At 46.9% G+C, this 15,575-nt stretch overlaps 1 protein-coding gene across 2 annotated transcripts in view; it reads left to right on the top strand.

Annotated features, from left to right (window-relative positions):
• The first annotated feature begins 21 nt into the window (after positions 1-21).
• Clcn6 (chloride voltage-gated channel 6) overlaps positions 22-15,575 on the top strand; it is a 31,481-nt gene continuing 15,927 nt past the window's right edge. For both annotated transcript variants that reach the window (XR_013110326.1, XM_034503037.2), the window contains exons 1-9: positions 22-179; positions 921-980; positions 6,612-6,677; positions 7,270-7,335; positions 9,046-9,112; positions 11,344-11,450; positions 12,191-12,317; positions 14,249-14,316; positions 15,454-15,512. Coding sequence is in view for 1 of the 2 variants with exons in the window: in XM_034503037.2 (XP_034358928.1) it covers positions 90-179; positions 921-980; positions 6,612-6,677; positions 7,270-7,335; positions 9,046-9,112; positions 11,344-11,450; positions 12,191-12,317; positions 14,249-14,316; positions 15,454-15,512 (710 nt within the window). In the remaining variant the exon portion in view is untranslated. The remainder of the gene's footprint in view (positions 180-920; positions 981-6,611; positions 6,678-7,269; positions 7,336-9,045; positions 9,113-11,343; positions 11,451-12,190; positions 12,318-14,248; positions 14,317-15,453; positions 15,513-15,575) is intronic.

Here is a 15,575-nt window from a genome sequence, read left to right on the forward strand (position 1 = left end):
GACCCTCCCGGGGCCAGTCACGTGAGGCGCGGATCCCGGGTGGGAGGGGGGTTGGCCTAGGTGGTCCGGAGTGGCAGGAAAGGAGGAAGATGGCGGGGTGCAGGGGGTCTGTGTGCTGCTGCTGCTGCAGGTGGTGTTGCTGCTGCGGTGAACGCGAGAGCCGCACCCCCGAGGAGCTGGTGAGCGGCGGCCGGGCTGGGGAAGGGGCAGTTGCCGAGGGATGACAGGATGACAAGAGGCGTTGCCGGGGGTGGGGCCGCGCCGAACTGCGCCTGCAGGTGGCTGCGGGTGGGGCCTGGGGACCGCTGCCTGGGCTCTGGAAGCATCCGTCTTTCTTGGCGTGCCCAAGTCGGAGTTCTATTCTCATAACCTCTCTCTGGACTCTGAGGGAGGATGTCGGCCAGCTTGGGTTAATGCCATCCACAGTCTCTTCTATCGGAAAGGAGTTTTGAATGAAGCAAGCGTTTTAGAACGAGCCCTTTCGCAGGACTTGATGCTCATGCAGTTGGTTTAGTTTCTCCAGTCCTTTCTTAGGCTACCCTTCACACTTTCTGGGTCACTGATGATCCAGCTCCCCCCTGCAAAGCAACCTGGGAAAACTTGAGTTGTGTTCTCAGAGTTGCTACATTCCCTCTGATTTCATATTCAGTCTGTTGTCAAACGAAACGCGAATTTTCTCCTCGGCTAAGCTGCCATCAGACGTCGTTCAGGGGTCCCGAAGATGAGCGTTATGATTTAGAGAATTCGTTGATCAATAGAAATGTAGAGCTTAGCTGGTGACTAAATACCCATCCCAACGTGGTTTTGAAATTTTGTTCCTCTTTGAAGATGGCTCCAGCTAATTTCGCCTTTAATAATACTACCCCCTTCCACCCTTAACCAATAAATAAACTCTCCATTGTGCGAATCTCTTTTTCTAGACCATCCTTGGGGAGACACAGGAAGAGGAGGATGAGATCCTTCCAAGGAAAGACTATGAGGTGAGGTGTTCGGATGCTGTCTTGGGTAACTGAAGTAGTGAGAGGCCTGGATGCTTCAGGCCTCCAACTAGAGATGCCCTTTGACCTTCTGCCCCAGGGAATGGGGGTGGAGGGAGATAAGTGACTTGGGAAGTGCTGTGTAGGAAGTCCTTTCTTCACCTTAACCCGGACACAGTCTGGTCTGGTGGTGACGCATTCCAGTTCTGTGTAGATAGAGAGCATGTTTGATATTGACCTTTTATCCTTCACAGAGACCCAGGGTCGAAGCTCTCTGCTGTGAGTGCTCACAGCAGCCATGCTCACGAGCTGTTAGGAGGCCTTGTAGTTTCCAGTTTCAGATATGGGACTTTTAAGAGTGTGGGGGCCACGTGCTGTGTCTCTTCAGACACTGGTTCCCATTACGAATGGTTGTGGGCCACCATGTGGTTGCTGGGACTTGAACTCAGGACCTCTGCAAGAGCAGTCAGTGTGCTTAACCGCTGAGCCATCTCCTCAGCCTCCCTACCCAACTTTTCGGGTAACTCCATCACTCCTATTTGTAGCCCACATGCTTTAGGCTGATAGCATGTTCATGTGAACTATGAATGTCTTTTCATTCAAATCTTTAGTATTTTCCACTTAGCCATCTTCACATACAAGCTTGTGGAAAGCAGTTTGTTTTATGTTCATAAGAGCAAATTAATTCAGATGCTTAATCAGGATTATATTCAAGACACTCAGCTTATATCTAAGGACCAACCAGAAAACCCTTCTGTTGAGATGTTGGGTAGAGTGGCACATTTCATGAATGAAAATTACAAAATTTTAAAGGTTTCAACTGTATTTCATGAGTGAAAATTAGAAAATACCAAAGGTTTCAACTGTGGAGGTTAGGGTGGAGTTGCTCATCCCCCAAACCAAAGAACAGTATATACAGCAGAAATAACAGGTCTGTCTTAGTGGAAGAGAGGAAACGGATGGTTGACAAGGTAACCGAGCACCTGGCACATGTGAACCAAATAGGGATCCTTGGTGTTGCCTTGCTGCATGCCTTCTTCAGCAGCCTGGCCGAGGTGCAGGATTGTGCAGCTCACCCAGTACAAGTAGATTATCGTACATGTATATCTACAGAAGCACACAACAGCCACCAATCAATACTAGAACATTCCCTTCATTCCAGGAAACCCATGCTCATTAGCAATCACTGAACATCATTCCTTTCGACCCTGACTCTTTACTCTTTTTTTTTTTTTTTTTAATTTATTTGGGATGGGGGAGTAGGTAAGGACATTTTTCTTTTTTTAATTTTAAAATTTATTATTAGGGGCTGGAAAGATGGCTCAGCCATTAAGAGCATTGATTGCTTTTTCCAGGGGTCCTGGATTCGATTCCATTCCAGGATATTAAGTGTCCCTTTCTGGCCTTTGTGGGAAATAGGCACGCGTATGATACACACACATACATGCATGCAGGCAAAACAGCATGTTAAAAATAAAATCTATTGTTATTGTCAAGGGGTCACATGTAGAGGTCAGAGAACAACTCTGTGGGGCCAGTTCTCCCATCTAGTTAGTTTTTGTTGTTGTTTTGTTTTTGTTTTTGTTTTTGAAGACAGGGTAACTCTCTGTAGCCCTAGGTGGCCTCCAGTGCATTAGTATCAGCACCACACCCGTGCAGGCAGCCCTTAATCCTTCTGCCTCTGTAGATTTGCTTCTTCTGGACAACTGAAACTTGTTTGTGGAGCCCTGGTGTGGGACAAAGACCATTCCCATTTCTTTCTGATGGGAAATAAACTAGCCATGGCTGGATTAAGACAACAGAGGCAGGTACATACCTGTGAGCCAGGCATGGCAGGAGAGATAGATAGGATAGCATTCTTCTCAGGGCAGATGGGCATAGGCAACTTCAGAAGAGAGAACTTGGTTTTACTCTTTAAAAATTTGACTTTTAAAATAGAGGCATATTTATTGGATTTTACGTGGATTTTAGGGTGGACAGATGAATGAGTTTAAGGAACAAATAGTTGCCTGGGACAGAGTTTGGGCTGTCTGCTAGATCTCCGTCCTGCCTTGGGATTCTGTCTCCATTATTTTCCCCTGTTGACAGGAAGTCTGGAAAGGGATTCCCAGCATTTGACTGTCCTGTGGCAAATCCTGACCTTAGGTAGACAGAGGCTTTAGAGAAAACACTTTCTCTCACTCTCACCCCAGTCTGTACCCCATTTTTGATACCAGTGCAGGAGGCTTATTTATCCACACCCCAAGGAGATCTCCAGCAGACACTGGCTGGTTATTTGGAGGTACCAACAGATCGTACAGGTTGAGGTGTGCATTTGCCTGCTGAAAGTGGTAGGAAGCTGAGTGTGGTTGCACACACCTTCAATCTCAGCACTTTGGAGACAGAGGCAGGCAGATCTCTGAGGCCAGCTTGGTCTATGTAGTGAGTTTTAGAACAGCCAGAGCTACATAGTAAGACCCTGCCTTGAAAAACCAAAAAATAAAAATAAAAAAGAAAGAAAGAAAGAAAGAGATAGGTTGTCCTGCCACCTTAGTCTGCCTACATTGGTAGAGCCATTCCCAGCACTCAGGGAAACATGATTTGGGGTACCCCGTTTATTACTAAGGCATTTACTAAAGGGTATAGCTGTACAGGCAAATAGAGGTATGCAGGTAAGGTTTGTGGGAGCTTCCCTGATCTCCTGGGGAAGCCATCCTTCCAGTACCCTCTTGTGTCAGCAGTCTGGAAGCTCTTGGGACCTAGTCCTCTCAGCTTCTTACAGGCTTTGTTACATAGGTATGACTGATGGCATCCTTGGCCATTGGTGAACAGCTTAGTCTTCTGTCTCTCTTCTCAGAGGTCAGAAGTTACAAATAAATTTCTTTCCCCTCCTTCACTTTTTCTGTTTGAGACTCAGTGTCCAGGACCTGGGACTATATCTCAGTGGCAGGACACTTTTCTAGCAGGTGGAAGGTCCAGCACAACAAAGGAAGGAGGAAGGATAGGGAGAAAAATGGAAAACTAAACAAAAGATTGTCTGGGTCTTGTTAGCCTTTAACTCAAGATTCTTCTGAGTGTTGTGTGATAGGCATACGCCTGAGTGAAAATTGAACTTTCTAATCACTGTCTGGTGGCCAACCACATCCTGATTCTGTTTAGTGGTGGAGCCCTCAGCCTACTCATTGCAATAACATACAGAAGGTTTTCTTCATGCCTGGAGAGCCAAGGCGCTGAAAGAATTGGCTTTCAGGCAATAGAAAGATGCATACCATTTAAGAAATTAGAAAAAAAAATTCTTAAAGCAAGATACCAGCCTTATGTGGTGGCACATGTCTTCAATCCCTTTAATTCCCATAGTCTAGAGTCTGGACTATGACTGCTGCATCAAGGACCTTCACCTGGAGGTATTAGAGACCACAGATAATAAGGAGCCCATAACTCTTGGTCTCTTAGACTGAAGAAGTCACAACAGTTTGTTGTCATGTGACTCAATAAGTACCCTTTCTCATTTTTCTTTAAAACACAAAAAGAGATCAATAGATTGCAGTATTTTCATTTTCCTAGTTTGTTCCTAGAAAGTAGTTACTCTGATTGACTTTCTAAAGAGTGTGTGTGTGTAGAAATCTGTGTTTATATGTCTAGTCACTCAGTGAGTTCGATTTTCTCCCTGTGTTCTGCTTGTTGATTATATATATATATATATTACATTATATATATAATGTATTATATATAATATATATAATATAATTTCATTAATATATGTGTGGGTTTCTGTGTGGGTAGGCATGAATACACATGAATTCAGGTGCCTGCTGAGGCACAGAAGAGGGATCTGTGGTGCTAGGTTAGTGTACATCCTTGGCCCCTCATTATACATTTTACTCTGCATCAGGCTTTCTCATTTTGTCATTTGAGAGAGTCTCACTGTGTAGCTCCAGCCGGCCTGGAACTTACAATATGGACCAGGCTGGCCTGTAACTCACAGGCCTGCCTCTGTCTCTCAAGTGCTGGGATTAAAGGTGTGTGCTACCAAACCTGGCTTGCATCTTGCTTTAAGATTTTTTTTAAATTATGTGTATGGAGCCGGAGAGATGGCTCAGTGGTTAACAGCACTTGTTGCTCTTACAGAGGACATAAGTTCTGTTCTAAATGTCCTCATGGTGATTCAGAACCGTCTGAAACTTCCAACATCCATACACACCAGGCACACGTGTGATGCATATATATACAGGCAAGTAAAACATGCATATGCATAAAAATAAATCTAAAAAATTTACATAAAAATAAAAATTAGATGTGTATGTGTGTAAGTGTGGATTCACGTGTGTGTGAGTATGGATTTGTGATGTGTGTGTAAGTGTGGATTTGTGATGTGTGAGTGTGGATTTGTGATGTGTGTGTATGAGTGTGGCTTTGTGATGTGTGTGTGTAATTAGGGCTTTGTGTACGTGACAGCAGTACCGCTTGAGGCAGTTGTGAGCTACTTGATGTGGGTACTGGGAGTTGAACTCAGGTCCTTGCAGGAACAGCAAGTACTCTTAACTGCTGAGCCATCCCTCTGGCCCCTGCATCTTGTTTTGTATCATTTTTTTCCCCCTTAATGAATCTGAACATTTTTTATGTCTGGTGATAAAGATTTTACTATAACAGTCTGGTTGTTACCTAGTATTGTGTTGAGATATATGATAACTGATTTACTCCAGGACTTTTATACAAAAGGAATTTGGACTTGCTCTCAGCAGTCATGGGTAGATTAAATTGTCACACGTCACACGTATATTTGACTGACTTAAAACCTGTGCTTGGGAATAAGGCCACAGGCCAATGTCCAGCTTGCTTATCAACAGACGTGGCAGTGGAGCTGGTTATGGGGAAGGGAGAGCATAGGTTGGACCTTTTCTTTGTTGACAGACTGCTCCTTCCCTCAGGAGACCTAGAATTTAGATGATTTCTTTTGACTGACTGTTCGTGGTGCACCTGCACACAGCCTGCAGGATGTCTGTGATCTCTGGAGCCTGGCTGAAGTGATACTGCCTGAGGGATAGGAACGAGAGGAGCTGGGCTCAAGCTGTGCCTCTTCTGACAGACATGAGAAATTGCTTTTAAAAATAGAGTCCGTCTGGGTCTGTCTTGTGGCTAACCTCATTTTCATGGAGGTCTCCTATAAAGAGAATTACAATTAGTTGATCTGGGTTAACTTGGTTCTGGTTAATTGAAGGTTTGTTCACATGTAAGGGAGTAAGTTTGGCAAGACTGGTGACAGCCGAAGATCTTTAACTATTTTGTAGAAACAGGAAAATCTGTCTCTTATTTTTAGCCAGTGCTAGGATTTGACACAGGGCCTGGGTATGATATCCTCCCACTGAACATTACTTCCCAGACCCTAAGCATTTGCTAGCAAAAGCTTTTTCCTAAGCATGAGGCTTCTCACAAGCAGTGCTGCTGGTTCTTTCTGCAAGTAGGATTCACCTGGGGGTCCTATTCATGCACAGGTTCAGAAGCCACTGGCCACAGGGTCGGAGTCTGCATTTGCACCGAACTTTCCCGGGCACTGCTGATGCCCACCTCCTACTGAACAGGAGGAAACTGGAGCTTTTCTTGGGTTAGGTTTTGTTGAGGTTCTATGTGTACCCTTACCACTCTGTGTTCTCTCAGAGTCTGGACTATGACCGCTGTATCAACGACCCTTACCTGGAGGTATTGGAGACCATGGATAATAAGGTGAGCCCACAGCTCTTGGTCTGTTAGCACTGAACTCTTAACAGCTTGTTTTCTATCCTCATGTGACTCCATAAGTGTCCACTTCTGTGTTTAAACCTTTTCATGAAAGAGTGGCATTTAAATCCCAAAACCCTATTGCTGAGATGTCTCAGCAGGAAAAGGAATCTGATGCCAGACATATCAACATGAAATTGATTCCCTGTACCCAGATGGTGAAAGGAGAGAACTAACTTCAAAAGTTGTTCTCTGCCCTACACACACATACACACACACACACACACACACACACACACACACACACACACACACATACATAGACAACACATATCCAGATTCACTTACAGACACATGGACACTATCACACACACAGTTTTGGTACATGCAATGCCACCCATATATACAGAATTCTTAGACTTCCCCTTGCCATTCAGTGTGCCCCTGCTCACTATACCCAGCTCAGTCTTTTAGGGTTCATCAGTGTCATTGTGGGACGCCTGCAGCTGTCCCTCCTCATCACACAGAACTGGTTAGCCAAGATACGTTTTTTTTTTCCCCTGTCACAAATGGACCCATTCTTTTCCCTTGTGAACAGAAAGGGCGAAGATATGAGGCGGTGAAGTGGATGGTGGTGTTTGCCATTGGCGTCTGTACGGGGCTGGTGAGTAATAGAACCTGGGGAGATGAAGCTGGATGGGTTGAGATTAGAGGGAAAGACTTGCCTGCTGAATGATGCTTGTCATTTGCCGCTGTGACATTTGAGCATTGGGTTAGTTGTCACTGTGTTCAAGACTGCCTTTTCTTTTTCCTCCTTCTTTTGAAAATGAATTATTCTGACCCGGTTTCTCACATGACTTTGCGTTTGCTTTGGGTACTGCAGAAGGGAGTGAGTTGCAGACTGAGCTCTCCCAGCACGCCAGGCTTGCTTGGCCAGAACTCTGAAGAGCGAGCCAGTCCTCTGTGGTGGCCGGTTACACAGCAGACAGAGCCCAGTGGATGCTGAGGTCACACTGTCCTGCTCACACTGAAGCAGTGTGCCAGAGTGCACAGGGCTCCTGGATTCCCCAGGTTCACAGATGGATCACACACAGGGAAAGCTGGACACATCACCAAAGACTATGATAGCAATTGGGTCTGCTACCATAACTATGGCCTTAACGTCACTGAAACCAAAGAAGAGAAGCTGGGAAAGTCAGCACCCAACTGGAAGACACATGCCAAGTCTGATTTCTGTCAATAAAATGGCAGAGAGTGGCTCAGCCTCCTTACTGCCTTTCTCGGGACTTGGCCACAAGTCTTAGACTTAACTCTTGGTGGCAGATCTAGGTAGTGTATACATATATTTCATGTCACACAGCCCCAAGTGACAACCATTTTCCATTCACATTATACTCATGAGAGTTTCACTGTGGTAAATTCACAGGGAACATCTGGTGGCAGTAATGCAGGCAGGAGGCCTATTTGCTAATATTCTGAGGACATCGGGGAATGAACTTGAGTTGGTTTAATTGTGTTATATAATTTCAGCATCCATGGTGGGACCAGGGACTAAAAACACAAGCACCTGTCCTGTGTCTTTCTGGTTGTGGCTCTGTAATAAGCATCATTGCATGCAGTTGTTAGTGTCTCTGTGTGTAACGGCCTCATCAATGGCGTCATCCCATCCATGCTGAGGAGGCAGCCTCCTTGCTTACGTAGCTGCTACAGTCCTAGCTCTTCTTTCTGCCCTTTGATCTGTCTCCACTTTCTGCTTCAGTTAAAAGGCTTCTAGGCATTAGCCAGAGGGAGTCTGGAGTTAAAGCAAGGCCTTTGATCACCACTCTGCCACATTAGGGGGCTTCCTGGGCCTCCCATAAACTCTGTGGAGTGCAACAGTGGCTTGTAGATTCCCAGGTAGCCAGCAACCGATGGTGTGGTTCTCACTGAAATAATGACTTAGAAAATAAAAAGGGCTAATACCAAACCCAGAGACCACTAGTACCCACCTAAATGCCTTTTAAAGTAGCATTCTAAGGCGAATGCTTGTTCAGCTGGACACCACTGAAGACATTGTGGCCATTCTTGTGAATCCTCCTTTGGAAACTGGAAATTGCTGAGTGGCTCCCCACGTGACTCAGTCTCACCCTCTCTCACCGCAAGACTCTTCCCGTCTTTTTCTTTCTTTATTCTGCTTCATTTCCTCTTTTCTTTGGAGAGTCAGTGGGGCCATTCTGGGGCAGGATCTCTCGAAGGCAGCGTGACTAGCAGAGCTCACTGTCTGCTGTGCTGCTGCAGCCTCGAGCGACCACTGGAGTGCAGCGAGGTCAGGTAAGGCTTCTGAGAGACCTGACCTCACCTGAGATGAAGATGCCCGCTCTCTTATCCTCTGCAGGTGGGTCTCTTTGTGGACTTCTCTGTGCGACTCTTCACCCAACTCAAGTTCGGAGTGGTTCAAACATGTATCCTTTCTACGGCTCCCTTGTTTCAGACCCTTGGATTCTCAGGCTCTTTCTTATTGAGAAATTTATCAGTAAATGTGGTGTTTGAAAGGGTATTTGTTAGCCACTCAGGCAAGAGGTTGTAAATTGTCACTGAAGGATGGTAAAGCAAGACTTTTTTTTTTCTTTTGAGATTCTGTCTATAAGCTAGCCTTGGTTGTCCTACAAGTAGCTATGTAGCCCAAGCTGGCCTCAAACTCATTGTGTGGCAGAGACTGGCCTGAAACTCATGATAGACCTGTCTCAGCCTCCCAAATGCTGGGATTATGAATCTACATCACCTCTCCTGGGTTTGGGATGAAGATATAAAAACTGAGAGAGTGGATGACGGCAGGAGTACTGTATAAGTTCTTGAAACTCCAGAGACATGGGTTGGAGGCAAAGACATTCATTCATCCTGGACCTTTGATTATTAAAGCTTGACCACATTTAAGTAAACACTCCATTTATGAAGACAAATAGAAACCCAAACAACAACAAGAAAATTCTACAAATAAAGGGAAATCTGAGTTCACAGCCTGGGATAGGTTTGCCCTGTATTTAAAAAACAAACCTAGGCCTCTCGGTGGTCTGCCAGGGAGCCTGAGGCCGGAGATGAGCAAGCTCCAGGCCTACGTGGGCTACAAAGTGAGTCCCAGGCCAGCCTGGGCAACAAAGACCATGTCTCAAAATGAAAAGCAAAATAGGCCTGTGGATGTAACACAGTGTTAGAGCACTCTGCAGCATAGGAGGCCATCTTTTCGATCCCTACTACCACACAAGAGAGACAGACAGACAGTTCACCTCACGCATCTAGAAAGAATGCCTACATCTTATCAGAACAATATCAAACCCCTTGAGTTCTCAGGAAATCATGGAGAGGCTCGAAAGCTCTGGCAAGAAACAGGAGTGTGCACATCCGCTGTATGTGGCTTTTAAGTTCCTTCTCAGATGGACTTCAGGTGTATTAAAGGCAGCTGTTGTGACAGTTTGTGACAGCAGAAGGCTGAGTTGGCAGGTGAGGGAATGGAGACAGTATGGTTCCGTCACAGCACTGTAATGTGTGTGGACGTGTAGCACAGCTGTGTGTATCCACACGGCTAACGCTCAGACGGGGTAGCGCCGAGAGATGCTGTGCGATGATACAGTAGAGCTGTAGGGACATGAGGTACAGCAAACGGGGCACTGTACAGGGCACAGTGTACAGGTTTGTCTGGGTGGGGCTTCGAAAGGTGCTTTGGTCACTTTTGTAATGTTTGGGGTGGGAAATCCTGTAAATTTAAAGTAGTTCTTTTTAAATTTACTTATTTTGTGTGTGTGTGGAGGGTGGTGTGGCACATGTCACAGTGTGTGTGGAAGACAGAGGACAACGTGTCATCTCCTACCATTCTGTGAGTCTCAGGGATAAACTAGGCTGTTGGGCATGGCAACAAGAACCTTTACCCATGGAGCTGTCTGGCCAGCCCCTAAAGTGGCTCCTTTTTTGTTCATTTGTTTTGAGAGACAGTCTCTTATAGGCCTGACTACCTGGAATGATCCTGTGTAGACAGACGGACCTTGGACTCACAGAGACCCACCTGCCTTTACTTGAACTAGAGATACGAACTGCCACACCCAACTAAAGCAATTGTGGGGCTGGAAAGATGGCTGAACAGTTAAAAGCCCCCGCTGTTCCTCCAGAGGACCTGAGTTTTGTTCGCAGTGCCCACAGTCTCACAGCTTCACCACTGCCTGGACCTCCAGCCCCAAGGACCCAGTACCTTCTCCTGGCTTCTGTGGGCCCTAGCACACAAGTGTATATACACCTATCTTCACACATACACACACACACACACACACACACACACACACACACACACACATACATACACACACACACACACACACACACATACATACACACACACACACACACACACACACACACATCCAAATAAAATGTTTAAAAGATGTTATATGTAGCCAGCTGATGTATACATGTCTTTAATCCCAGCACTTGGGAGGCAGAGGCAGGTGAATTGCTGAGTTTGAGGCTAGCCTGGTCTACAGAGTGAGTTCCAGGACAGCCAAGGCTACAGAGAACAACCCTGTCTTGAAAAACCACTATAAAAAGCTGTTGTATGTGGAACACAGGGAGATAGGCACTGAGCAGCCACCATGGCTACCCCATTTCAAGGGGCTGAGAGCCCTTTTCCTTGACTCGGCCTCTGCAGCGGTGGAGGAATGCAGTCAGAAAGGCTGCCTTGCCCTGTCCCTCCTGGAACTCCTGGGTTTTAACTTGACCTTTGTCTTCCTGGCAAGCCTTCTTGTCTTGATAGAGGTAAGGTGGTTTTAGTACTCACTGTGTGTGTCTGTGTGTCTGTCTGTGTCTGTGTGTCTGTCTGCCTGTCTGTGTCCCTCCCCCCACCCCCGTGTGTGTGTGTGTGTGTGTGTGTGTGTGTGTGTGTGTGTGTGTGTGTGTGTGTGTGTGGTTTTTTGAGACAGGGTTTCTCTGTGTAGCTCTGGATGTCTTGGAACTCATCTTGCTGGCCTTGAACTCATAGAGATCCACCTGCCCCTGCCTCCTGACTGCCGGGATTAAAGATGTGCACCACCACTGCCCAGCCAGAAGAACTTAATGTTCTTCGGCTTTGTATGTGTTGGGAAACAGGTACACGAGGCTTGTAGGTTATTGCAGAAATTCTCTACATGGTTCACCTGAAGATCTTTCTAGAAGTAAAGCCTGCAGGATGTGGTGAGGTTAATGAGGAATATATGGATGGAAAAGGTGCTTTTTATCGTCCTTACACCTTGGAGTTGCCTGGAGAGTGTGTCATCAGAATGTGGAGCCGGTGGTTCTGCAGGGATGCTGAATGGTCCCATGTGACCAGACTCCACATGCAGTGAGGAGCGAGCTCCTTAGATGCCGAGTTAGGACTCGGGCTGGGCTCCAGCGTCTGTGGGTGAACAAGTCCTCAGGAAGGAAGATTTGGGCGTCCCTGCTTAGTTTTCAGGCTTGTTGTGTGGAAGCTGCAGAGTGGATTTTCAATTGATTTGTGTGTTCCCCCTTCCCCCCAACAGCCAGTGGCAGCAGGTTCTGGAATCCCCGAGATCAAGTGCTATCTGAATGGTGTGAAAGTGCCAGGAGTCGTCCGGCTCCGGACCCTGCTCTGCAAAGTCTTCGGGGTGCTGTTCAGTGTGGCTGGAGGTGAGGAGAGGCCTTCCACTCTTCCCACGGGGGGATGGGGGGTTGAAGGCACCCTGTGCATTCATTAGATTTGGGCTATGGCTGCTCCTCATCTGGTAATGATGTTTTGTCTGTGTTAGCTCTGTGTCTCTGTCACAGCATACATGGCAGAAACAGCTTGAGGGAGAAGAGGTTTGCTTGTACTCACAGTTTCAGAAGGGTTTCAGTCCATCATTCCTGGAAAGACGAGGGACACTTCATGATGGAGGGAGGGGGTATGTTGTGGGCACCAGGAAGCAGAAACCAGGGCTGATATATAACCTTTGAAGACCACCTCGAAGTAACCCACTTTTGCTAGCCAGGCCCCATATCCTGAGGTTCCACAGCCTTCAAAACAGCTCTACACACTGCGGGCTTCAGAACATGAGCCAGGTGGAAGAAGCTCAGATTCAAGTCCCAGTGCAGGTCATGACCACAAAGTCTGTCCTTTAGTCCTTGCCTTACCTTTCTCGTTTCTTTCTCCAACCTGTCTTCTTTCCTGTCCTCCTCTCTTGCCCCCCCACCCCCTCCTGAGATAGTGTCTCATTATATAGCCCAGGGTGACTGGTCTGTGGGCTTTCAAATGCAGACATTGTTAGTACACTGTCATTCCGTTATGCCCAGTGACACTACCATTCTGTTTGAAGAGGAACGGTCATGCAGTTGGTTTGTAGGGTTGGCTCTGGCACATGTCAGCCCATATTTTGTATAAATAGCAGATGGTTTAGCCTTTGCAGGCCAGGAGAGATAATTGAGGACATGGTGTAGGAACTTTGGGATCGTGCAACATGCCGTACATTTAAGGATCCCAGCTCTTGGGAGGCTCAGGAAGCGGGATCACAGAGGTTGGAGGCAGCCTGGGCTGTATGTATAGTTCTAGGCCAGCTTGAGCTGTCTTAGCAAAAGGGTAGAAAGGCGGAAAAGAAAGAAGGGGGGGGGGAGAGAGAAAGAGAAAGAGAGAAGGAGAGACAAAATACTGGGCCTAGTAGCACAGGCATGTAATCCTTACTTCTTTTGAGGTTGAGGCAGGAAGATTTCAAGTTCAAGACTTGCCTAGGGTACAGAGTGAGTTCAAGGGCTTCATTGGCAACTTAGTAAGCCCCTATAAATAAAACCATACCATACATTGGCACATAACTGTAATCCCAGCAAAGGCAGCAGAGTAGCTTCAAGTTTGAGCCCAGCCTGGTTTTACATAGCAAGTTCCAGGACAGCCGTGGCTACATAGTAAGATGCTGCCTCACAAGCCAACATTAAACAGGTAAAGGGCTGGGAGTATGGGTAGAGCACCTGCTGAGAATATGCAAGGCTCCTGGTTTGATTCCCAACACCATTAATAAGTAAGGGAGTACGAGTTTAGTTCTCAGGATGTACAGAAACAGGCAACGTGGTCCCGCCCCACAGCCTGTGGTTTCCCAACACTGGAATTTGAAAATAAGAACTATTATCTCTGATAACAACTGGAGCTTGTGTGAAGAGAATTTGCCCCAGCCCATGTGTGGGGGCATGCGCTGAGACACAGAGGAAACCACACGGCGACCTTTAGATGTCACTTTTTAGGAGTTACCCATCTTGTTTTTTGAGATGGGCTCTCTCACTGGCCTGGAACTTTGTCAGTTAGGCTAGGCTGGCTGACCAGAGCCTCAGGAATCCTGCCTCTAGTTCCCCAGTGCCGGATGACAGGTGGACACTTTTTCTGGGTTCTCCATGTTGGGGCTGAGGATGGATCTTGGATCCTCATATCTGTTCAGGAAGTTCTTTACTGAGTGTCTCCCCAGCCCTGGCTCAGTCTTTACCTTAGAAAGTCAGTCATATGCTTGCCTGCATTTTTTTAGTTGCTGAAAGTTTTACATAGCAAAATCTAGGCCAGAGGCCCTCTGCTGACTGTGCCCTTCCTTTCTCCCCATTCTCAGGGCTCTTTGTGGGAAAAGAAGGCCCCATGATCCACAGTGGTGCTGTGGTAGGAGCTGGCCTCCCTCAGGTAAGGGTTGATGGGCCAGGGGATGCATCCCTCAGAATGGGCCTCTTAGATAGGAAAAATCTTTTGGATAGAGCTGGAAAAATCCTTTGTGATATCCCTGATAAACTTTCAGAACCTGTTGCCTTTTGGAGTTGAGGTGAAAACCATGTGGTCTGTCCCAGCAAAGCATATAACTATTGCTCCTCAAAGACAGTGTTGCTGCTGAGTCTGTGGAACAGAAACAGGAAGCAGAGGAAAACCAGTCAGTGTGGCTGACAGGTTATCACATGCTACCAAGTGCCATGTGTCTGGAAGAGTTGGCTGGCACAATCTGAGGCCCACCTCTGCTCAGTCCACATTAGGTGATACAGTGATAGTCACAGGCCAGGCAAGTGTCCCCTGTGCACTAGACTGTGTGTCCCACCTCCTTTCTTCTCTGTAGTCATGAACTGATTAGACCCCTAAGTGTAGATGAGGATATTAAAGAGCTAGCTCAAAACTCAATTCTCCTTTACAAATGAGACTTCACTGATGATTGGCAGAGATAGGGTGTCACTATATATCTTTGCTGGCTTTGAACTCAGCACCCTTCTTAGGCCATCAGCCTCCTACATCTAGGCCATCACACCTGGGCAAAGCTCCTAGGCTTAAAGGCTCCTCTGGATACCTGGGCTTCCACTTGAGAAGTCTTAGTTCCAGAAGAACACTCACTTTGGACCTGTTCCCTGTTGCGAGGAGGAGACTTAGGTGGAGTGTGAGTTGTTGGGATGAGGGATAAAAGCTCTTTGCTCCAGGCCCATCTGCTTGTCTTGCTTGCTGTCTTGCTCAACTGCTGGGTCTCCCAGAAACGAGTCTGGAAGAGGAAAGAGGCCAGCATGGCATGGGGGCCTGGGTGAGCATCTAGGATGCCAGTGACATCCCCTGAAACAGCTAGTGACATCATATTAGCAGATCTACATCCCTTCCAGCCCCTAGCTCTGCTTTCCTTCTTTTCCTGACTTGTTGACACTATACAGGGTAAACCCTGAAGCTTGCCACCCCAGGTGACTTTCTTTCTGCAGCCCACTGGGACAGTTGTGCAGATGAACAGGGCCTCAGTGGGGCTGTGAGGTCTTGTGCCCTCATGGCTTCTCTGACACTGTTTTCCTCCTTTTTCAGTTTCAGAGCATCTCCTTACGGAAGATCCAGTTTAACTTCCCCTACTTTCGCAGCGACAGGTATGGGAGTGGTGAACGGCGCAGCCCAGCCTCACTGCACACTAACCTGACTTCTTTTGACCA

Source organism: Arvicanthis niloticus, chromosome 5 (genome assembly GCF_011762505.2).
Source record: "Arvicanthis niloticus isolate mArvNil1 chromosome 5, mArvNil1.pat.X, whole genome shotgun sequence".
Taxonomy (NCBI): Eukaryota; Metazoa; Chordata; class Mammalia; order Rodentia; family Muridae; genus Arvicanthis; species Arvicanthis niloticus.